Below are 25,997 nucleotides of genomic sequence, written 5' to 3' on the forward strand. Positions count from 1 at the left end.
TGTTCACCTGCCACAAGTCCCAAACTGTTCCCCACTGGAGACAATATTTATGTTGGCTAAACATTGGCACAAGCAAGTCATAAACTTGGCATGTTCACAAACAACGTGGCAGACCGCTGAACAGATGTTCTAACATTTACAAATCGGTTTTCAGTTATGAGCATGTGCAATGACCATCTGCCTTTGTCCCCAGTGTGCAGAGCTCTTCTTGTAAGATTAGTCATATTCTACACTTCAGTGTTTCTCAAACTCTGCTGCACATTAGAGCCACCTAGGAAGCACTTACAAACCCTGATGCCCAGGACAACCACCAGACCAATTAATTCAGACTCTAGGGCTGGGACCCACGCATCGGTGGCATTTAGAACTCCTCAGGTGATCTCAATGCAGGCAAGTTTGAGAACGCGTTCCATAGTCCAGTGCTTCTAAGATTTTAATGTGCCTGAAAATCACTTGAAGAGTCTGTTAAAATGAACAGATCCGAGTGGGCTGAGCGTCTGCATTTCTAACAAGTGCCCAGGCAATGTGGATGCTGCTACAAATCCAGGGACCATACTTTGAGTAGCAGGGCTGTGGTCCTTTCTAGTGCCTGTTCATTAGCCTTGCAAGTAATTTCCCAGAAATCATGAGTCCAGTTGAGTTTGTGATTATTTCCACATTTATCAATGGCTCTACGAGGTCTCCCTCCCTCTGTCGTCTGTCCATATCCTCTAGCCACACTCCCATGGTAAAGTAATCTTAATATTGATCTCACTTCTGTATTTTTCTCTAGATAGTGATTCTTGTGAAAACAACCCAGACAATAGAAAAGTCATCTAGCTAAACCTAAGCAGATTTTTCCACTGATCTGATCTTTTTCTCTGTGTACACTCTATCTACAAAGCTCACTGGACACAAGGACATGTCCTCCAGGATAAGGAAATTCTTTGAACATTGTGTGATTTGGCGAATGATAATGACCCAGTGTCTTGGTTGCTGCTGCTCCAAACAGGTTAGTTAGCAACACTAGGTCTTCAGTTCAAAAAAATCAGTAATAGTGGCAAAAGAACTGAGGATAGCACAAAAGTAATTTTCATTTAAGGATTGGTTAGGATTTCAGATGATAGTACCTTGAAAAATGCAATTTCCTGGCCAATATTCTACCGGCTCTGCAACAATAGATGTCAATTATCTATGGCCCCTGGTCTGTGGACATATTCTTGGGGGAATAAAACCTTTTCTAGGAGTCTTTTGTATTTCATGCTGATAATAACTTAAAAATTAACATAAAGCACACTAGATCATCAAGGTGACCAAGTTCTGGCTCATGATTTCAATGTCTGCATTTGTGTTTGTATTTATGATTGTTTATATGCCAAATAGTCATACTTCAATTATTGCAGGCTAATGAAGAAAGAAGAGTGAACAGAGGGAGATTTAATAGAAACACCATGTGTGTGAGCTGAGAGAAGGTCCCATGGCCTTACAAGGAGCCTTACAAATGAAAGTGTCTCAGTAGGTTCAATAGAGAAATATGATAAAAGAACTCAGAAGTCACATACCACACCATATTTTAGATTTGCTGACACTCAGAAAATGAACCAAAGCAAACCAAATCCAAGTATAACTCAAAAAATCCCAGCATTATAGCCATTGGGACCATTTCATGTTGAGCACAGCCATTTAATCTCAACAAAATAACATTGTCTATTACACTATGTTGATAACATACATTTAAACAGCATTGACTTATAACATTATCATTTAATTTATGTATTTGTTTTGGTTATGTAGTTGTTTCAAAACCACCAGCATTCTAGTTTTATGTTTGTACATATTCAAGTAACTTTCTAAGGCAAATAAGTTAAGCCATTACTGGGATAATTTTTTGCTCTTTAAAAAGATTCTGTATTTACCTTTTTACGTATATTCATTCCTTGTGCACATGTTAAGTTCCTTTACTATTTTCTGAAATGTCATAGTGGTCCTGGTGTAGTCTCATGCGCTTGATTTTAAGGGGTTGTTAATGAGACACTGTCGGGAACAGAAACTAAGCCCCTACAAGAGTTCATTTTTACGTTACCTGTAAATACAGTAACAAACTTTTTGCAGGGAAAAATTTCCCTGCTTGGAAGTCACGCCTGATGATGGCTGGTGGCTGGTGGAGGGTCCAACATGACAGGTCACTGGGGGTTCATATTGGCCCCAAGAGACAGCAGGGGTCATACCTATGATTTGGAGGGAAAATAAAGTGCTTACAGGCTGTGGGACCTCTGGCTTTCCATTCCCTGATGGGTGGCTGAGAGGCTGCACGACAGTTGAGGGTTGGGTGTCCCCTTTGGGCAACTGTTGACTGCCTTCTGAGAGGGTGTACGACTGGCTCTAGGATTTAAAAGAAATACATAAAAATGCTGGTCCACTCCTAAAGGCCAGCTGCCCCCTCGGTTGACTTTCAAAAGACAAAATTCTCCTCCTAAGCTGTGAATGCAGGGTCCAGCGATTATTCCTGGGGTCCTCTGCATCTATCAGAAGTATTTGAAAAGTAGGCTTCAGTTTCTCTGAAAGATACACTGAATGAATGGATCGTTCATAATCTCTGCTGGTATGAAAATGCTATTTGTAGATGATATAAAAAACAATGCCTTTCCTAAGAATATATTTGTAAGTTTGTAAACATCTGAGTGCAGGTTTAATATATAGCGAAGGAAAAACCTTATAGACAAAGTAACAGGGTTCAGAAAGTTTTGGAGTTTTATTCTCTGCTCATAGTGTGTATGAAATAGATCATTCTTGCTGTGGGAAGTTATAGCAGGTACATAAAACCTTATTAAGATTTGTATTGGAATAGCTTTAGATATACTTCCGTGTAAAAAATATTCAAGATTCAACTCTGATCTGTCTTGTGTGTAGTTGGTTCCAAAAGGTAGTGTTTTAGTCAGTTTTTAGTCATTAACAATTTATAGACACACTATTCAGGAGCCTAAACATTTCAAAAGAAATTTAAAGTATTAAGTCCCTTCCATATATCTGCATGTTTAGAAATAATATTGGAATATTTTCACCTTTCAATCCAAGTTGTATGGACTTACAGGAGTATTTACCTTGGTCTATTAGTATTTGCAACATGAACCTATCTTTCCCACATAACTCTGAATGGGCTTAGTTTATGAAGTTTTATACAAATTTGCTACAAGCTAACAGCTTTAGTTATACATTCTACAGATACATATTAACCATTTGCTCTCTGCAAGGCACTATTTACCACCTTATTTTACATACCTCCTTCTCTTTAGACCCTCTTAAGAGATTTTTGGCCAATGAGGGAAAAATATATTCCCAAAGCTTTTTTTTTTTGAGATGGAGTTTCGCTCTGGTAGTCCAGGCTGGAGTGCCGGGGCACAATCTCGGCTTATTGCAACCTCCGCCTCCCAGGTTCAAATGATTCTCCTGCCTCTTCCTCCTAAGTAACTGGGACTACAGGCACATGCCACCACGCCTAGCTAAATTTTTATTTAAAAATTTTTTTTTTAGTAGAGAGAGTGTTTCACCATGTTGGCCAGGCTGCTCTCAAACTCCTGACCTCAAGTGATCCGCCCGCCTTGGCCTCCCAAAGTGCTGGGAGTACAGGCGTGAGCCACCACCTCAATACATTTTAAAAGCATGGTATGCTGTTGCTAAAACCAATATTAAAGGGTAATCACAGTGATAAAGTATACAAGTATCAGTCATGATTTTGTAGTTTAAATTCCTCTACATGCTAACCAAAATTAAAACCAATTCCCAAAGGCAATGAGTACTTACATGATGATTGCCCATTTTCCTTTTTCCGAGATGGTTTTTCTGTATTTCACTAAGAGATCAGTCCTCCTACAGACAAAGTTTACAATGTTTTTCCTCCGGGCATAATATCTCTTGTGTTTAATAAGTAACTTTTGGCACTGAATTTGAATACATTGTTGGGGATGGGTAGGGAGTGGCTCTAGCTACAGATGAACTTAGACTGCCCAAGTTTCCTTGGTACCCATGTTTTTAAAATAATGTACTTCTTAATAAATAAAGTTTAGGCTTTTAAAGTTGAGTAGCTTCTTCCCACCTAAAAGACTAAACCTACCTCACTTCTGAATCATTGAGTTATTCTTTCATATTCTGGGTGTTCATTTTAAATAGTATGCCTTTTAATAATGAAAACATTAACCAAATAGAAAAATCTTACTATTTTTACTAACATTGTTATTATTATTACAGAGAATTTTTTGAAGGCCACATTGCATTACACTAGATCATTTAAAAAATTTTACTTAGCTTTGAATTTAAAAAGCAATATGTGCAGACAGTAAATTTGTTTTTAATAGTACAAAAAGGTCCCGTGAAAAGTCAGCCTACTGACCCTAGAGGTTTTCTGTGAGTCCTTGCGGAAGTGGTCCATGCATATTCAGCTATGTCCGTCTGTCAGCCTGTCTAGTTACCTACTTCTCTGTTTATCTTTATCCAACTTGTCTTTTCTCCCTCGCCAAATGTGTTTGTACAATGTATTCTGTTCCATGCCTTGCATGTTTCTTTTCTTTCCTTTTTTTTTCTGAGAAGGTTATTACATCATGTTTCTTTTTTGTTTTCTTTTTTTTTTTTTTTTTTTGTTTTGAGATGGAGTCTTGCTCTGTCGCCCAGGCTGGAGTGCAGTGGCGCGATCTCAGCTCACTGCAAGCTCTGCCTCCCGGGTTCACGCCATTCTCCTGCCTCAGCCTCCCGAGTAGCTGGGACTACAGGCGCCCACCACCATGCCCGGCTAGTTTTTTGTATTTTTAGTAGAGATGGGGTTTCACCGTGTTAGCCAGGATGGTCTTGATCTCCTGACCTCATGATCTACCTGCCTCAGTCTCCCAAAGTGCTGGGATTACAGGCGTGAGCCACCACGCCCGGCAACATGTTTCTTTTATTATGTGTACAAATTTTTGAGGTACATAAGACATTTTGTTACATGTATATAATGAGTAGTGATCAAGTCAGGATATTGAGGGTGTTCGCCGGAGTACCATAGATTTCTGTTGAGTACAGGCACCGTACTCTACTATCCAACGTTGAATTTATTACTTCCATCTTAGTGTGTGCTTGTACCCTTTAACCCACTTCTCCTCTTTCTCCACACCCCCACAACTCACCCTTCCCAGTCTCTGTTCTCCAGCTATCCACTCTGTACCTTCATGTGATCAAATTTTTTAGCTCCCACACACAAGGGAGAACATGTGATATTGGTCTCTCTGTGCCTGGCTTATTTCACTTAATAGAGTGGTCTCATGGGTTGTATATTTCATATACTAAAGAGATACATGACATTGGCACATTTCTTTTTAAGTGGCTATGTAGTAACCTGTTATGGATATGAACCAAACCTTATTTCATCAGTCCACCATTGAAGGTCGTTTGGATTGTTTTTGGTCTTTTGCATGAATATCTCATACACATCTTTGCTATGCTTTCTTATCTGTAGAATAAAATCTTAGAATAGAATTGCTGGCTAAAGACTATGCGCACTGAAGAGTCCAATAGCTGTTGCCAAGTGGTCCTCCACACTGACATAAAATGCTGGACCACTCTCAAAGACCAGCTGATCCATGAGGCTTACTTTCAAAAAATGAAAATTTCACTCCCACTATATGAATATACCAGTGTGATTTTTCCTACATATTGGCTAACGCTAAATATTGTCAAACTGTTTCATTTCTGCCAACTGCAAAGATAAAAATATGGTGTTTTATTACATTTACATTTCTTTCATTTGATATCCTTGCAATTGTATATCCCATTTATTTAAAGCCATTTGCGTAATTTTTTTCTGTGGTTTGCTTGTTTGTGGTCTTTATTTTTCTTTTGAGTTATTAGTATCTTCATTATTTCTTTGTAAAACACTTTATAATAAAACCTAGGCCTTTGTGAAGTGTAACAATTATTTTTCCCCAGTTTGTTATCTTTTGTCTTTGTTTGTTTTGAGGGTATATATGTGAAGAAAGTATTAGCTCTGATGTATTCAAATATATCAATCTTTTATTCTTTGACTTGCTTAGAAAAACCATTTCTGCATTAAGTTGCTTAAATCTTCTTGTATACGTGTTCCTCCAAGTTCTTTTAATGGCTTAATTTTTTAAGGCTTATATCTTTGATTCATTTGGAATTGATTTTGATATAGATTAAGGAAGGAAGGGTGTGTTAGGCTGTTCTTTCATGGCTATAAAGAAAGAACCAGAGGCTGGGTAATTTATAAGGAAAAGGGGTTTTATTTTGTCATATGGTTCTGCAGGCTGTACAGGAAGCATGGTGCTGGCATCTCCTTCTGGAGGGCCTCAGGGAGCTTACAATTATGGTGGAAAGCAATGGAGAACCAGTATGTCACATGGCAAGAGCAGGAGCAAGAGAGGAAGTGCGGAGGTGCCACACATTTCTCAACAACCAGATAATGTGGGAATGCAGAGCAAGAGCTCTCTTATCACCAAAGGGATGGCACCAAGCCATTCATGAGGGATCCACCCCTATGATTCAACACCTCCTGCCAGGCCCAACATCCAGTATTGAGAACTACATTTCAACAGGAAATAGGGAGGGGAAAAACATCCAAACTATATCAAAGGGAGTCAGCTTAGTTTTTGTTATTCAGTCAATCCTAGACAGTTATTAGATAATGCACTTTTTCAGTGTTGGTCTAAGATGCCACTTTTATTTAAAGCTAATTTCCCATGTAACATAGAATTAAAATTTTGTATAGGTTTATTAAATTCTGATTTTATATATTTATTATTTTGTTCTTTTAACTATTATCTGTTGAGTGCCTTGGAATCGCTAATTGTTGGAAAGAAAGACAGACAGGATGGATATGGTTTTTCCCTTTCTAGAACTTGCAGTCAAGTTTCTGTACAAAAAAAACCCAAATAAATAATTATAAATTGTCATATGGTCTATGGAGAAGCAGGATGCTAGAATAAAGACTAACCCGTGTGTGTGCACACGTGTGTGTGTGTGTGTGTGTGTACTTTGCTTTACATGGAGATAGGGCTCTTCAAGGAGCTCACATTGAAGCTGTGAATTAAAAGGAGTTCATCATTTAAAAAGAGAAAGTGCTCCAAGTGTGGGATGTTCTTAACTTGTGCTAAGGCTCAAAATAGGAAAGAGCGTTGTGAATTGGAGAAAATAAAAGATGTCAATGAGACTGGAGACTATTGGGTACCACACAGGGTGCTGGGTATGGAAATACAGTGGTGGGCAAGACAAACTCTCCTCCAGGAATTGACAGCAGAATGAGGGAGAAGACAAGAAGACGTAGGTTAATGACCACTGCCTCGAACACTTACTATTATTTTTTCTTTAGTGTTGAGTTTTTGTTTTATTGTCCACTGTCTCCTTTTGCCAGCCCAGACTTCTCAGGGCCACTTCCTCTCTGCCCCAACTCTGTGTCACTAACCACATCCCCCAGGGACCCCTGATTAGTGATGTCTCAGAGGTCACGAGGGGCAGGGCAATTTGATGTGCAATGCTGGTTGTAGAGATAAGCACTGTTGAAGAGTGCTGAGTTACTGAGCACAGGAAATGCCTAGTTAAGGAAGCAATGCAGTTTATGGCTCCAGGTGAAAGACAGACAGCTGAGAGGCAGAAGTGTCTTTTTACTTTTCGACATCACTAGCAGCATGGACACCTATTGATTATTTAGATTTGGCCATAGTCAGATTTTGATTTGACATAGATGGCGCTATCCCTAGTGTCCCTCCTTTTCTCCTTCCTCAGGTGGATGGGTACTTAGGAAGCTGGCTGGGATAATTACCAGCAACAGCAGCAGTGGGGAAGGAAGGAACTTCCTATGACCTCAGGCCATTTCTGGAAGGATGCGATGCTTGGAGGCCCAGAGGGGAGAAGGAGGGAAGCTATCTGGGAAGGAAGAGTGAGAAGACACGATCTGGGTGAAAAGAAGGCACAAGACAGGTGGGAGGGCTTTTTGTATTGTTGTAAATATTCAGTGATTATAAATTATAACAGGTGCTGTGTAATAGGTTCCTCTAGCCAACTGGGCTACATCTACTTTTTACATCTCTCGGATTTTGGTTCTCAAAGTCACGACGTTGCCCACTGACAGGGCAGTTGGCAATGTGTGTGGGAGTATTTGGGTGGCCATAATGAGTGGTGGAGTGGGGATTGGAGCCCAGCCCAGGGATAATAAAAATCCTGCACTGCATGGGACAGTCCCACACAACAAAGAATTGTCCAGTCCTCAAGCCAATGGTGCCCCACTCCCCTTGAAAGGTGGGAGACCTTCTGCCTCTCCCACCTTCCTTCTTTGATGGGTTCTATCGGCAGACCAAGAGTTTACGAACTTTTGTGGTGCTCCCAGCTCTTAAAGTCTGTAAAATCTGAAGTTACAATGCTACAAGCTTAATTGTGGCAACTGGAAAAGTATGAAAGATGGAGAATGTGCAAATGGACAAGTGGGACCGAAGAGACAAATCACTTGGACCAACTCCTTCATTCTACAGATTAGAAAATTCTGGTCCTGGAAAGTGACCATATCTCAATCAACATCAGCCTGCTAGTTAGTAGAAAGAATGGTGGGATAAGATTCTATACTGCAGGATGCTCCTCAACTTACAATATAATGGGGTTCCATCTGATAAACTCATCACAAATTGAAAATATCATTAAGTTGGAAATGCATTGAACATACCTAATTTACTGAACATCTTCACTTAGCCTAACCTACCTTAAATGTGCTCAGAACACTTATATTAGTGTATAGATGGGCAAAATCATCTAACACAAAGCCTATTTTATAATGAAGTGTTGAATATCTCATGCAATTTATTGAATACTGTACTGAAAGTGAAAAACAGAATGGTTGCATGGATGTCCTTAGAAGAAGGGAGAAATGCGATATGAAGACACAGGCACACAGGGAGAAGGCCATGTGGCAATGGAGTCAGAGATGGGCATGCTACAGCTGCAAGCCAGGGAATGCCAAGGACTGCCAGCAACCACAAGAAGCCAGGAAGAGGAGAGAAAGAATTTTCCCCTGCAGGTTTCAGAGGGAGCACAGTCCTGCCAACAGTTTGATTTTGGACTTTTTTTTTTTTTTTTTTTTTTGAGACAGAGTCTCACGGTCATCCAGGCTGGAGTGCAGTGATACAGTCATAGCTCACTGCAGCCTTGAACTCTTGGGCTCAGGTGATCCTCCACCCTCTGCCACACAAGTAGCTGGGACTACAGGCGTGTATCACCACACCTGGCTAATTTTCCAAATCATTTTCTTTGTAGAGACTGGGGTCTTGGCTGGGCGTGGTGGCTCACACCTGTAATCCCAGCACTTTGGGAGGCTGAGGCGGGCAGATCATTGGAGGTCAGGAGTTCAAGACTGGGGTCTTGCTATGTTGCTCAGGCTGGTCCTTGATTTTCAACTTCTCTCCTCCAGAACTGTAAGACAATAAATTTCTGTTGTCTTAAGCCACCAGTTTGTGACACTTTGTTATGACAGCCGTAGGAAACCAAAACACCTTAAACAGAAAGCAAAAAGCTCATTGATTGCTGTGAGAATCACAGCAACTGCATTATGCTGCATAACTTGCATTTAATAAAATTTCCATTTAGAAATACTTTGGGGAAAATAGTATATGATATTAAGACTACAAGTATTTCAGATTCCCTTATAGTTATACAATATTAATTAAAATAACAAAAGCACATAAATGTTTATTTTCTAAATGCTGAACACTTGCCTGATCTTTCTTTCTGCAGGAAGAATTCATAGTATTTTATTTACGTAGTGTAATTTAGCTACAACCCCAAAATTATAGTTGATTTTTGGACAGATACTTTCTTCCACATAGAAAAAGCAAAAATGTTAGGATTTCTGTCATGTTTGTGCATAGTCTCCCCCCACCCCATTAGTTAATACATTTCTAAGAGCAGAAACACGACTATTGCTTAACAAATTCCCACAGTGTCTTCATATAATGCCTGCTTTATAAAAGTTGTTGCTTGACTAAGATGAAAAGACTGAAATCTGCAGGAAATTAGATTAGAGTTGCTGAAAGTATACTCCTGTACTTTTCCAGTAGTAAAAACGCTGAAAGTCACACATTTCATCTTGCATGTATAAAAATAAAAATAACATAGAACAAAATGCCACCTGAAACTCATGGGTGTATTAGCAAATACTGACTGTATATTTCCCATGTACAAGACACTATGTAGAGTTACAGGGAATAGGAAAAACACAGGACACAACTCTCACCCCACCCTCTTAGATGCTACGCTCTAGTTGGGGAAATGAAACATCCATATAAGCAAAACCACATCTTAATTTAATGTTGCGTTTTGTGGCAGAAAAACCACAGCCCTGGGAGAGCAAAGCCCCCTGGGTTTAGGGTGATCTCTGCTACAACTTACGTGTGTGATTACATCAGAGTCACTTGCTCTGTCCAGTTCTTGGCTTTCTACTATGTAAACAGAGCAGCTGGGCTTCATCTCTACATTTACTATGAATGCTTTGGGTTTAGGAAGGTAAGTTGCAAGTGACTGAAATCTTGACTCACAACAACTTAAGCAAACAATTGAATTTCTGGCTCACATAACTGGAAAATGTGCTAGCTTCAGGCATAACTGGATCCAGTTACTCAAAATATATCCTAGAGACCCACTGTCTCTCTCCATCTCTCAGTGCTGTTTCTCCCCTCTCAAAGAGATTCCACATTTCAAAGGCAAGATGTTGGCCAGTGGATCAATGTATTCATCCTTAAAAATTCCAAAACTAGTGAAAAGGAATGAGAGCTTCTTTTCCCCATAAGTTTGAATACACAACCTGGTGTGATTCTCTGGCTCACGTTGGGATTCATTCCCATCTCTGAACTTGTCACCATAGCTGGGGTGGGGGCAGGTTGTGAGGACCAGATTTCATGTCCTCCTCTAGAACTGTGTGAGAAGTCAATCATACCCAAATCATGTGGACTGAGAGTAGGGGAAGGATTGTCACCAGAGAAAATTGGGGTGCTTTTAATAAAAGAAAGGTGAATGTAATTGTAGGCTGGCCAAAAAAGAGATGTCTACTACAGAAGGGCAAAAGAGAAAGAAAAGAGAGAAAGAGAGTTCATGAGGATGGGAGAAGAAGGTGAAAATGGTACCCCAGAGGCTAAGACCTGACATTAGAGATACTAAAAGGTGAGTAAAGTGTCCTTCCCTTTGGAGCTTCCACGTCCAGGGCAGCCTTCTGTGAATCTTCTTGGGCTGACCTGCCGGTACCCAACATTCAACATCTGCTCGCGCACTCACGCAATGTCCACTTCTGACTTGCTCCATCTGTGGACTTTGTCATCGTGAGCTTTGCTGGTTTGTGGAGCGGGTGGGCTCCACTGTCAATGCCTCTGGGGAGATGAACCACTGCTTAGGGCCCACACTGCAGAATTTCAGAACCCAGCACTCATTCATTAATGCACAGGTATTGGTCGCTAAGTGTGGGATTATCTGGAGAACCCGCTCCCGATGGTTACGTGAGTTCTTTTCTATTTCCTAGGTGTCTCGGCTGGTTTGAGAAATAAAGAGAAAGAGCACAAGAGAGAGAAATTTAAAGCTGGGTGTCCGGGGGAGATATCACATGTCGGCAGGATCCGTGATGTTCCCCAAGCCATAAAACCAGCAAGTTTTTATTAGCAATTTTCAAAAGGGGACGAAGTGCACAAATAGGGTGTGGGTCACAGAGATCACATACTTCACAAGGTAATAAAATATCATAAAGCAAATGGAGGCAGGGCGAGATCACAGGACCACAGGATGGGGTGAAATTAAAATTGCTAATGAAGTTTCGGCAGGCATTGTCATTGATAACATCGTATCGGGAAACAGGGTTTGAGAGCAGACAACCGGTCTGACCAAAATTTATTAGGAGGGAATTTCCTCGTCCTAATAAGCCTGGGAGCACTACAGGAGACCGGGGCTTATTTCATCCCTTCGGCTTGGACCATAAAAGACTGCACGCCATGAGGGGGCCATTCATAGGACTACCCTCAGGGCGCATTCTCTTTCTCAGGGATGTTCCTTGCTGAGAAAAAGAATTCAACGATATTTCTCCTATTTGCTTTTGAAAGAGGAGAAATATAGCTCTGTTCCACCCAGCTCACCGGCAGCCAGTTCAAAGTTACCTCCCTTGTTCCCTGAACATTGCTGTTATCCTGTCCTTTTTTTAAGATGCCCAGATTTCATATTGTTCAAACACACATGCTCCACAAACAATTTGTGCAGTTGACACAATCATCACAGGGTCCTGAGGCAACATTCATCCTCCTCAGCTGAAGATGATGGGATTAAGAGATTAAGAGATTAAAGACAGGTGTAGGAAATCACAAGGATATTGATTGGGGAAGTGGTAAGTGTCCATGAAATCTTCACAATTTATGTTCAGAGATTGCAGTAAATACAGGCGTAAGAAATTATAAAAGTATTAATTTGGGGAACTAATAAACGTCCATGAAATCTTCACAATTTATGTTCTTCTGCTGCAGCTTCAGCCAGTCCCTCGTTTGGGATCCCTGACTTCCCGTAACATGGGGTGTTACAGCACTGTGCTAGACACCATGAGACAGAAGACAGACAGGTAAAAAACGAAAGCTTGCCCTCCAAGAACTTCAAGTTTATGTGTGAGGAGTAAGATATTAAAAAGTGCAATTGGAAGCCAAGATGTAGTTGAGTACCAAATGACTGTTATAAACAAGGTAATTCATAGAAGTTGTAAAAGAAGAAATGGTGGCCAAAGGGAATAAGGAAGGCTTCATAGGCGCATGGACTTTACCCTGGGATGTATGGAGTGGCAAGAATTGGAAAGGGGGGCAAGGAAGGCATCACGGAGACAGCACAGGAAGTGGTGAATGCCCTAGGGGAATGATGAGGAGGTGATCAGGAGTGTGGAGTGTTTAGGGGACAAGGGGAGTCGAAGAGACTTGGAAATGAGGTTGAGAAGTTAATATTGATGAGAACGCCTGGACTAGGATGGTGGCCAAGGGGGAGCTGTCAAAGAGTGACTGGGATTTTTGTGTAGGCATCTTCAGGGACAGGAAAATCAGAGAAGGAGCTGCTCTAGGTGGGATACATGGAAGCTGAGGTGCCCAGAGAGCCCCAAAGGAAGAGTTGAGAGGCAGGTGGAGGAAGAGGGATGAGCCTTGGCTGAGAAGTTTGGGACAAGAGCCTGATTGGGGTCATCACACGGTGGGTGTCAGAGTCTTAAAGGGGTGGATGTGGTGGCATGGAACATTTTGAAAGAGAATAGAAGGCTGGGAGTGGGGCGTAGGAACGCGCATTTGGAGGTCATAAGGGAAAGAGGCCTTCAAAGAAGTCAGAAAGTTCATCAGAGAAAGTGATGAAATAAACACAAGACGAAACAAAATCACCACCAAATACTAGCCTCGTGGGATACGAGCCGTCTCCCTCGCATCAGCCCTGACCTCTCTGTATTGCCTTTCTTGTTCTCCAGTTTACACATGTCCACACGGAGTGGATTCCCCAAGGGCAGTGACTATATCCTCCTCACCTTTCTCTCTCTGGAGCCTTGTATAGCACTTGTCACATGGAAATAATGGCCCCAGATGTGCAAGATGTCTTTGTTGAATGAGGGACTGGCAGGAACAACTTCTTTAAAAATCTGTCTGTTGTAGGCCAGATTTTGTTATGACAAACCCCAAGGGATATACAAGTTTCTCGGGCAGGAATTTGATTCATGCAAATATTCTATAAATAAATGGATAGTATGGCTGGAAAGCACATGTGTTTTTCTCATCAATGCAGAGCAGGAAGACTGAAATTGTCACACACACCCTCAAAGATGAATATGTGTGAGTGATTCCGTTATTCTTCAATTGTTTCCCATTAGCATTCTTTTAAAGGAGATTCATAAGCCATTCAAATCCACTACTTCATTAATTAAACAGTAATATCTTGAGGGCCTACTATGTGTCAGGAGCTCTGCTAGGCATTGGGGATTTGGTGGTGACAACATCTAGGCCCTGGTGGAGCTTATATTCTGTAAGGGGAAATATAAAGGAGGACACAAAGGTACAAACAGCACAATTACAGGTTGTGGGACATGCAATGCTGTGACAGATATAAACAGGGTGATATGGCAGCAAGCAACTGGGGAGGCCAATAGCCAAGGCAGAAAAGAAAGGCCTGTGTGAGTGTGTGTGTGTGTGTGAGGGGAGCCAGACCTGAAGAACAAGAATGGCACAGTTATTTGAAGAACTAGGGGAATGATTTCAGGCAGGGAGAAATAGGTCCTGAGGCTGAAAGCCTTTGGAACATGTGCTGAACAGAAAAGATGTCAATGTGGTCAGAAGGTGAAGGAGAGTGACAGGAAAAAGACCAAGCCAGGCCTCATGTGTAGGTTATGGCGAGAGGGCTGGAGTTTATTTGTATAGAAAGAAGAACTCATCCAGGTGTTTTAGATAAGAGAGTGACATGATCTGAGTTAGTGTTTGAAAGGTTGCCCCAGCTATAAATAGGTGAGGATGTCAGTGGGGCAGAGCAGAAGAGACAGGTCAAGAGGCGTTCACTGCAGACCAGGTGAGAGGTGCAGGGGGCTTGGACTGCCGAGGTGGGGTTTAGAGATGGGGACAGGTTTGGAAGTGGGACCAAGAAGACTTGCTGATGGGTTGGACATAGGGATGGAGTGGAAAGAAAAGTCAAGAACATTTCTTCCAGATTTTGGGCCCAAGCACCTGGGTGGGTGGGGCTACTAATGGAGGCAAGGAAGACTTGGTGGAGGGAAGAAATGGTGCAGCAGGGCTTTGATCATGTTAAGTTTGAGACTTATTAGACACCCAGGTGGAGATGTCAAGCTGACAGTTTGGGATGAATGATGTGTGCGTTAGAGACATATTTGGGAGTCATTAGAGTGTGTGCAAGTCATGAGCCAGGTGGACATTACTGCTGGAAGGTGGGAAGAGAAAACAGGGGAGGGAAGGAGAGGGGAGGGAAATGGGGGGAAGGAGAGAGGAGGGAAAGGGGACAGGAGAGGGGAGGGAATAGGAGGGGAAGAGAGGGGAGAGGAGTGGAGGGGAGGGAAAGGGGCCCTGGAGTGAGACTCAGGTGTGTCACACTTACTTGTTGCATAGAGGATGTGAAGAAGGCAGCAAAGGAGGCAGAGAAGGAGTGTGAGTAAGAGCAGAGGAAAATAAGAAGAATGTGGTTTCTAGAAAGGTAAGATGAGAGTTTTTCGAGAAGGAAAGTCGTTAGCTCTCTTCAGTAGTCCCAACAGTAATAGGAAGAGCGCAAAGTGTCCAAAATATATTTTGTTTTAAAAAATTACCCTCACAGGTTTTCAGGAACAAAGTATTACATGAACAGTACAATATTTTCTCAGATAATTTTATTTATAATTAATTAATATGAATACCAATTTAATTAACTTAAACTTTAATTAAATATGTGCAAAGGGCTGGGCACCATGGCTCATGCCTGTAATCCCAGCACTTTGGGAGGTGGAGGTGGGCGGATCACCTGAGGTCAGGAATTCAAGACCAGCCTGGCCAACATGGCGAAACCCCGTCTCTACTAAAAAGACAAAAAATTAGCCAGGCATGGTGCCTGGCGCGTGCCTGTAATCCCAGTTACTTGGAAGGCTCAGGCATGAGAATCGCTTGAACCCGGGAGGTGGAGGTTGCAGTGAGCCAAGATCGCGCCACTGCACTCCAGCCTGGGTGACAGAGTGACTCTGTCTCAAAAGAAAAAAAAAAAAAATGTGTGCAAAGACATTCAATTAGAATAAGAGTCGGCCTAATTGGGATGAGGAAGAGCAGATGGCTGTCACTCAGGGACCTCTAGGCCTCCGTGGCCACCTCACCACATGACTCTTCTTCTCTGTAATTAGCTGGATGACTGTGGGCAAGCCCTTTCCTTTTTACAGGCTTCCATTTTTATGACTCTAAAGCAGAGGGGTAGATCAGACAGCTTGTAAATTCCCTTCCTTCTTAAGGCTACTCTGATTCTATGATCCCAGCTAGAAGCATTTATCCAGTCTTTTCTTATTAAAATTTATTAACATTAATTTAAAAAAACTTGGTTTTGGTTCCAAAAATTTGCTTAAGATCAGTGTTCCCTGCCTTAATGTGCAAAAAAAGAAAAAAAGAAAAAAGAAAACAATTTCATTTCTGACTTTTCATGATTCCAAGCAAAGCAGTGTCAGTAGCAAGATGCAAGATCCCTATTTTCAGACTGCTATTTTTCCATGGCATCTTAAAGCCTGTTCTATGTTATAAATTAAGTTTTACTTTATGAGGGTACATTGTGACCAAGACACCTAAGATAAGACTTCCTTGTCTTTTGAACTTCCCCATATTTTGGCTCTACGGTACTGGCGAACTCCAAGATCTGAACTTTCTATCAAGAAGGTACATGTTGAAAGTGATTTGTCACCAGGCCATGTGGGCCACACTCAGAAGTCTGATCAAACTTTGATGATCTACACATGGCAAAGCTAAAGACCGCGAAATGCAGTTCCAGAACAATCTTTTTTTCAGTCTGCTTCAGCCCTCATGAGTACTTCCACACTATCTTTTAAATAGATAGTAAAAATTGTAGAAAACTGTATTAATAGCTTAAGTCATGTGTAGTCATACGAGATAAACGATTAATAGTACAGGAAGCTAACGAACGACCAGCTGACTATGCCCTGGGGAAATGTAGTTGCCGAAGGCAGAAGCGATAAAGGTCGCCATCACTTTTTAACAGATAACTAAGACTTCCTAACCTTTCCTGGTAGTCAAGACTATTTTAGGGATGGAATTCTTAAAGTAACAAATGGAATCAAGCATTACTAGAAAATAGAATTATTAGGTTGATGGAAAAGTAATTGTGATTTTTGTCTTTGAAAATAATGGCAAAGACTGCAATTACTTTTGCACAAACCAAGTAATTTAGATCCATTGACTTAGTTTTTTTCCCTGAATTTATTTTTTGAAATTCTCCTTTTTTTTCATTCCAGTCATAGGCTTGTCAGCCCCCTGAGAAAAGAAAGTTAAAGACTTTCCAGCTTACCTTTGAGGCGTGTGTTAAGTCGTTAGAAAACACGAAGCCTCTTAAACCATCAGTGAGTGAAAGATACCTAACTGGTTGCCATGTCCCAGTAGGTGTTGAGTAGAAAACAAATGCATACACAAAGAGGAATCATGTGCTCAGTGGACGTAAAAAATGAACAGGGATAAAAATTGAAAAGGCATGGTGTCTACAACTGGGTTAATAAAAAAAAATTGAAAAGGTACCGTTTTCCTCCTAGCAAATATAAAAATCCCCACATAAATGAGGACTCCTTTTCTTTTTCTTTTTCTTTTTTTTGCAGGGGGCGGAGGGGCACGAAGTCTTCTCTGTTGCCTAGGTGGAGTGCAGTGGCATGATCTTGGCTCACAGCAACCTCTGCCTCCCAGGTTCAAGCAATTCTCCTGCCTCAGCCTCCCAAGTAGCTGGGATTACAGGCATGCGCCCCCACATCTGGCTAATTTTTGCATTTTTGTAGAGACAGAGTTTCACCATATTAGCCAAGCTGGTTCCGAACTCCTGACCTCAAGTGATCCACCCACCTATGCCTACCAAAATGCTGGGATTACAGTTGTGAGCCACCATGCCTGGCCTCCTTTTCTTTTTTTTAAAGTTTTTTTAATTGTATATATGTAAGGTACACAACATTATGTTTTGAATTGCATATACTGGCAACATGATTACTACAGTGATGATCATCTCATCTCACACAGTTACCTTTGTGTGTGTGTGTGGGGTGGGGGGAGTAAGAACACCTAAAATCTACTTTCTTAGCAAATTTCCAGTACATAAAATATTATTATTAATTGTGGCCTTTCTGTTGTACATTAGATCTCCAGACTTATTCATCCTACATGGCTGCAACTTTGTACAATTTGACCTCTGTCTCCTCATTCCCTTCACCTCCGGTAACCACGCTCTACTCTCTGTTTCTATGTATTTGACTTTTAAAAAGATTCTACACATAAGTGAGATCATGTAGTATTTTGCTGTCTCTGTCTGGCTTATTTCCCTTTGTGATATCTGCACTCCCATGTTTACTGCAGCACTATTCCCAATAGCCAGGGTATGGAAACAACTGAAGCGCCCATTGATGGATGTGTGGATAAAGAAATCGTGGCATACATATACATATATAAAAAAATAGGACATTATTTAGCCTTAAAAAAGAAGGAGATCCTGCTATTTGTGACAATGTAGATAAACCTCGGGGACTCCTTTTCTACATAAATACATTAATGATATTAATTTATTGTTGGTTCAAAAACTCAAACAAATTTACAAGAAAAAAAAACCCCATCAAAAAGTGGGCAAAGGATATGAACAAACACTTCTCAAAAGAAGACATTTATACAGCCAACAGACACATGAAAAAATGCTCATCATCACTGGCCATCAGAGAAATGCAAATCAAAACCACAATGAGATACCATCTCATGCCAGTTAGAATGGCAATCATTACAAAGTCAGGAAACAACAGGTTCTGGAGAGGATGTGGAGAAACAGAAACACTTTTACACTGTTGGTGGGACTGTAAGCTAGTTCAACCATTGTGGATGACAGTGTGGCGATTCCTCAAGGATCTAGAACTACAAATACCATTTGACCCAGCCATCCCATTACTGGGTATATACTCAAAGGATTACAAATCATGCTGCTATAAAGACACATGCACACATATGTTTATTGCGGCACTATTCACAATAGCAAAGACTTGGAATCAACCCAAATGTCCATCAGTGACAGACTGGATTAAGAAAATGTGGCACATTAAGAAATATACACCATGGAATACTGTGCAGCCATAAAAAAGGATGAGTTTGTGTCCTTTGTAGGGACATGGATGCAGTTGGAAACCATCATTCTCAGCGAACTATCGCAAGAACAGAAAACCAAACACTGCATGTTCTCACTCATAGGTGGGAATTGAACAATGAGAACACTTGGACACAGGAAGGGGAACATCACACACCGGGACCTGTTGTGGGGTGCAGGGAAGGGGGAGGGGGGAGGGATAGCATTAGGAGATATACCTAATGTAAATGATGAGCTAATGGGTGCAGCATACCAACACGGCACATGTATACATATGTAACAAACCTGCATGTTGTGCACATGCACCCTAGAACTTAAAGTATAATAATAATAGTAATATAATAAAAGAACAGCGGTTCTCAAACTTTGCTGTATGTTGGAATCCCCATGTTGAAAGATGCCCACGTGGATGAAGCATGAGTGCTCAATTCCATGCAGTCCCCACCACTCCCTGATCTGGCTCCTGTTACTCATTCACATTACATGACCTGCCTGGCCTCTCAAGCATCAGAGTTTGCAATTCTGGGAATTCACTCAATATTGGGTACTTTTGAAGAGCTACAGGAAACATGTCTACATATCCCAAAGACATACAATACAAAGATGAGGGTGGATACAATGATATCCCAAATATATACAATACAATACTGCAAACCACTGTATTCAGTTTACTTGGCCAATAAGACAATTTGTTCTCTACAATGAAAACTTATAAAACATTGATGAAAGAAATTGAAGAGGACACTAATAAATGGAAAGATATCCTGTGGTCATGAATATGTTAATTAATTATGTTAATATAGTAAAATGTATATACTACCCAAAGTGACCTACAGCTTCAATGCAAATCCTATCAAACTACCAAATGACATTTTTCACAGAAATAGAAAAAACAATCCTGAAATTCATAAGGAACCACAAAATATCCTGAATAGCCAAAGTAATCTTGAACAAAAAGAACCAGGTTGGGAGCCCTCAAACTATCTGGCTTTAAAATATACTACAAAGCAATAGTAACCAAAATAGCATGGCATGGTATTACAGGATCTGTAGGGTGTCACTTTTCCACCTGTACACCTCTGTGGCTGGTGGAACCTTTGCCTGAGTTTTGCTTGGGCCCACTGGGCTCATTTTACCCACTAGGCCAGGCAGGCTACGCTCAGGAGTGCTGCTGGGCCAGATCCCATGCTTGCAAAGGGTGGGCCAGGTATGGAGTAGTAAGGGGTGTCTGAGTGAGTGCAGGGTCTGGCCACTGCGTACAGCCAGGTGTGTTTGCTGCGGCAGAGCAGGCAGCTCCAGGTTCTGGCACAAGCACTGGCTTTGTGCTAGGCTGTGGCTGGACCAGGTGTACAGCAAAAGGGTTCCACTGTGGGCACCAGGAAATGTGGTGGTGCCCAGAAGGGAAGTTTGGAGATGCCAGGAACCGCAGAGCCCCAAGAGGGTTTCGCAGCCCTGGCTTGGAAGCCTCTAGGCCTGGGCTCCCCAAAGGGCTGCAGCTATTCTCTCCTTCTTGTTGCCCACAACGTGGCAAACCAGGGATCTGTTTCAGCCCTATTTGTGTTACAGCTCTTTCAGTCCCACCATTCAGTGGGTCCCGAATTGTTGTCTCATGTCCAGGAAGAATAAGGTATGCAAACAACTACAGGGTGAGCAAGGCAGAGAGGAGCTTCGTTGAGTGACAGAACAGCTCTCAGGAGACCCAACGTTGGTAGCTCCTTTCCACAGGCAGGTTGTCCCCATGAGTGTCCAGCTATTAGTGGAGAGGAGACCTGCAGTGGGTAGCTCCTTTCTGCAGGCAGGTTATCCCAATGTCTGTGTGAGTCTGACTGGTTCTGGGGTTTTTATGGGCTCAGAAGGGAGGAAGTGCATGCTTATTGGGCCTTGGGTGGACATGGGCAGGCCTGGAAAAAGCACCATAAGTTCTCACTCCAGGCCATGGACTCCACCTGGAACTGACAGCCTGGCACCCAGGCTGCAGGCTGGCCCTGGCTTGAAAGTGGAGCTTCACCAGGGACCCACTCCTTTCCACCTAGGAGCCTGTCTCCCTCCTGCTGCCATTGACAGGTTGTCCATGGTACCCAGGCTGTTCGTGCATAGGGGCACCTGTAGCCCCACGCCAAGCTGCCCTCAGCCCCCCTCAGTCTCTGTCCTGTGCTGGTCAGTGCCCAAAGTCCAGAGGGGGCTGAGGCAGCAAGAGGCTGGCGTGTCAGCACCACCCTGAGTGCGTGCACACTTGGCCAGATTGTGACAGTGCCCAGGCTGGGCCACAACTTTGCTCTGAAATCAGAGTGGGTGCAGGAAGCCACGAGAGGCCAGGGAAAGGAAGCAGGCATTTCTAAGGCTGTGGGGGAAGCGGGGCTTACCAGGCCCCTGAGAGAGCAGGGATACCAAAGTCCGAAGCTGCACGTGGATGGCTTCAGCTGTGACAGGGAACATGGGATTTCCATCCCTTTAACTCATTAGGGGGTGGGCTCCCACCTGTTTTGCCCCTACTGGCTCCACAGAGCTCTGTGCACAGCCCCTGCCATGCCTCCCCTGCTGCAGCTGGCATCCTCACAGCTGCTGTTCCAGACAGGCCACTGCCACCATCACTGGCATAAAATCAGTCACATGGACCAATAGGACAGAATAGATAACCCAGAAGTAAATTCACACAAGAGAGGTTGGCTAATGGGTACAAAAATACAGTCAGATAATGGGAATAAGTTCATGTTAGGGTGACAATAGTTAACAATAATTCATTGTATACTTCAAAATAGCTGGAAGAGAAGATTTGAAATGTTTCCAACACAAAGAAGCGATAAATGTTTGAGGCAATGGATATCCCTTACTACTCTGATTTAATCATGACACAATAAATGTATGTATCAAAATATCACATGTACCTTATAAAGAGGTTCAGTTATTATCAATAAAAATTTAAAATTAAAATTAAACAGAAATAAATCCACATTTTTATAGCCAACACACACACTGCCAAGTGCACACATGGGGAAAGGACAGTCTCTTTAATAAACAGTGCTGGGAAAACTGAATTAGCCATATGCAGGAGAATGAAACTAGATTGCTATCTCTCACTGCTGAAAAAATCAACTTCAAATGGATTAAAGACCTAAATGTAAGACCAGAAACTAATAAACTATTAGAAGAAAACATAGGGGAAATGCTTTATGACATTGGTCTGGGGAAGAATTTTTTTGGGTAAGACCTCAAAAGCACAGGGAACAAAAGCAAAAACAGATGTATGAGATTACATCAAGCTAAGAAGCTTCTGCACAGCAAGGAAATAATCAACATAGTAAAGAGACAACCTACAGAATGGTTAATATCTAGAATACATAACAAGCTCAACTCAATAGCAAAACAAAAAACAAAAACAATCAGATTAAAAAATGGGCAAAAGATCTGACTAGACATATCTCAAAGGAAGATACACAAATGGCCAACAGGTATATGAAAAACTGCTCAACATAATTCATCATCGGGGAAATGCAAGTCAAAATCACAATAAGATACAACCTTATCTCAGTCAGAATAGCTATTACCAAAAGACAAAAAATAAATGCTGGCAAGGATGTGGAGAAAGGAGAAGTCTTATACACTGTTGGTGGGAATGTCAATTAGTACAGCTACTATAGAAAACAGCACGGAGGTTCATCAAAAAGTTAAAAATAGAACTACCATATAATCCAACAATCCCACTAGTGGATACATATCCAAAGGTAATAAAGTCAGTATGACAAAGAGCTAACTGCACTCTCATGCTTATTACAGCACTATTCATAATAGCCAAGATGTAAAATCAACCTAAGTGTCCATCAATGGATGTATTAGTCTGTTCTCACACTGCTAATAAAGACATACCCAGGACTGGGTAATTTATAAAGAAATAGAGGTTTAATGGACTCATAGTTCCACGTGGCTGGGGAGGACTCACAATCATGGCAGAAGGTGAAAGGCACATCTTACACGGTGGCAGGCAAGAGAGAGCTTGTGCAGGGGAGCTCCTCTTTATAAAACCATCTGATCTTGTGAGACTTATTCACTATCACAAGAACAGCATGGGAAAGACTTGCCCTCATGATTCCATGACTTCCTACCAGGTCTCTCCCACAACACACGGGAATTATGGAAGCTACAATTTGAGATTTGGGTGGGGACATGGCCAAACCATATCAATGGAAAAATTAATCTTAAAAATATACACAATGGAACCCTATTCAGCCATAAAAAAGAATGAGATCCTGTCATTTGCAATAACATGAATGGACCTAGAGGACATTATGTTAAGTGAAATAAGCTATGAACAGAAGGACAAATACTGGATGACCTCAGACATATCCACATATGAATCTAAAGAAGTTCATCCTGTAGAGGTAAAGAGTAGAACAGTGGTTATCTGAGGCTGGAGAGAGGAGAGGGAGATGGGAGAGGTTGGTCCAGCTAGATAGAAGGAATAAGTTCTGCTGTTCTATTGCACACTATGGTGATTATAGCAAACAATGATGCATATTTCAAAATAGCTAGAAGAGGATTTCGAATATTCTTAACACAAAGAAATGATAAATGTTTGAGGTGATGGATATGCTAATTACCCTGATTTGATCATTACAGAATATATACATGTATTGAAACATCACATTGTACCCTATAAATATGTACAATTATGTGTTAATTGAAAAAATTTTTTTGAAGAGCCAACTTTTTTTTCAGACTCAACTTTGTCAAGATTTGACCCAGCATAAATGAGCTAGAAATACAGTATGCTAAAGTCAAAAAGGCACTGGCCTGGGTTCTAATCTTGACCTAACCATGGCTGTGTTGTGCAGAACACAACTTTTGTGGGTCTCAGTTTCCTCATCTATAAAGTAAGAGTATATCTGCCAGGGTTTTATTTGTAAACAATAGGAACTGGTGCTGGCTGAATTAAGGATTTTTGGAAAAAGATTTATTAAGCAATATAGGATCTCTCAACAAACTTCTGAGAAGGCTAAAGAACTAGGTCTGGAACTTCAGAGTCAGGAACACCACCAAAAACCATACACCAAAATTGGACAAGTGAGAAAATCACTGCCACCTCAGCTGCTCAGGGCTGGATGTCCCTGCAGCTCCAGAAGCTCATCTTATTGGCACTGAGAAGATTCACACAGTCCCTGCTTCTTTTCAGCACCAGCTTCAGATTCAGACTCCAGTATGAGCATGTCTGATCAATGCAGCTGAGGTCACATGCTTAGGTGTAAGGTGCAAAGGCAGCTGGGAGTGAGAATATTTGGCATTTATAGGGCGGTGGGCTCAGCCAAATGAATGGCAAAAATCCAATAGAAAGGGGTTGGATATCTAGGTTCCTTTCTAAATCTGAGGCTGTGCATGCCACTGATTTTCAATAATTGCTGCATGTCTGCCAATGGATCACATGTGATGATTTTAGTTGGAACATACAAAAAACTTTACTTTGATAGCACTGCATTATTTCATGTATTTTAGGAAAATACAATTAAGATATCAAACTTGTGAATGACACAAAAGATTTGTACAAAGTGTGATAATTTAAAGAAGAGTCTTAATGATAGTTTAGATGATACTAAAAAAATCATATTATTCTTCAAATGACTGAGGTTTTGGAAACTGGTCTAGGTAAATGCGAATCTCTAAATTCCTTTTTGTGCCAAGTAATAGTAATACTGATGATGATAACAGTGATAACAAAAGTTTATACTTTTTAGCATTGTGGGCCAGATTTTCTTCTAAGCAGTTTACATGAGGTTTTTTTTTTTTTTTTTTTTTTTTTTTTTTTTTTAACATCACACCAATCTTATGAGATAGTTACTATTATTATCCCCACTTTACAAATGAGGAACCTGAGGCACAAAACAATTAACCAGAAGTTGCTCAGTACACAGTCAAATGGGGAGGTGAATTCAGGCCACTACTTTCTACCTGACGACGACATGAATAGATTGGACATGGGTTCCTGCACAATTATTGCACCTAATATCTTCAGCACCAATTGGGATTAGGGCGCAGAAGCATAAAGTGAATGCTTTTATGGTACATTTTCATGCCAAGTGGTTTGTCATCTAGAGTAGGGCTCTCATCCTTAGCTCTATTGACATTTTGGGGACTGTCCTATGCACTGTAGCAGAGCATCCCTGACCCCTATCCATCAGATGCCAGTAGCACCTTCTCCAGTTGTAACAACCAAACATGTCTCTGGACATAGCCAAATGTCCCCTGGGGACAAAACTGCCCCAAGTTGAGAACTACTGGTTTAGGGAGTACTGAAGTGTCTTAGTGAAGAGTCCACTAACAATCGTCAGCATGATGCAATGGTGTGACTAAGTTGCTCTGGTATGTTTGTGTATTCTCTCACAGTATCATGCCATTATCTGTTAACAGCAGGTGTGCTTAGCTTCTCATATCAGAAATAAATATATAGTACCAGCTTGTACCAACTATTGGTTTTCCATGCAATGTGTGGTGAATCTTTAACTTTATGGCTTGCTTATCAATGGAACAATAAGCTTCTTACTTCCCTTGAATACAGTGGCCACACAGAGCAAGAAACTCTCTTTAAATATCTAAGCCAGTCCACATTTCTTTCCCTGACTTGGTGTTTTGTCATATTTGGAATTTTTTTTTGTTCTATGTAAACATAGGACAGATTATAAACTTGGTACACTCTCCATATTTAAATATGTTCATCAGGATTTTAAAGACAAAAATTAAAACAATGGTCATGATATAATAATATATCATAAAACACTGAAGAGCTAAAAAATAAAAGGATAAATTATCACATAGGTGGAGCTTTCTGGTCATTAACACCAGAGTCTAGCAAGAACATCACTTTATTCTTTTTATTTTAGTGTACATTTTTGTTCCCTTATACTGCCCATATAGTCTCTGGCAGCCAAAACACCTTTTCCTCCAGTCCCTTCAGATCTATCCCATGTTAAAAACCCAGCATAAAAGCCACCTCTTTCATAATTGCTTCCAGAATCCTTAATGAGAAGCTCCCTTTCCTTCTACTAGCATCTTGTACCAGTCATTGCTTTCTACTTTATATTCCATTGGGTTATATACCTGGATTTTCAACCCTACTATACTGTACATTAAAGGGTAAAGATCATGCCTTGTTCATCTCTGTGTTCCCAAATGCTTAA

At 41.3% G+C, this 25,997-nt stretch overlaps 1 protein-coding gene across 2 annotated transcripts in view; it reads right to left on the reverse strand.

Annotated features, from left to right (window-relative positions):
- The window catches only part of ANXA13 (annexin A13), a 58,356-nt gene extending 54,470 nt beyond the window's left edge, over positions 1-3,886 (reverse strand). The window contains exons 1-2 of one of the 2 annotated variants that reach the window (XM_025394558.1): positions 3,781-3,886; positions 2,239-2,361 (exon numbers count right to left, since the gene is read on the reverse strand). In XM_025394558.1, the coding sequence (XP_025250343.1) occupies positions 2,239-2,361; positions 3,781-3,795 (138 nt within the window). In that variant the 5' untranslated portion in view covers positions 3,796-3,886. The remainder of the gene's footprint in view (positions 1-2,238; positions 2,362-3,780) is intronic. The other variant, XM_025394559.1, reaches the window with a different exon arrangement.
- Positions 3,887-25,997: the final 22,111 nt, after the last annotated feature.

This window comes from Theropithecus gelada, chromosome 8 (genome assembly GCF_003255815.1).
Source record: "Theropithecus gelada isolate Dixy chromosome 8, Tgel_1.0, whole genome shotgun sequence".
NCBI lineage: Eukaryota > Metazoa > Chordata > Mammalia > Primates > Cercopithecidae > Theropithecus > Theropithecus gelada.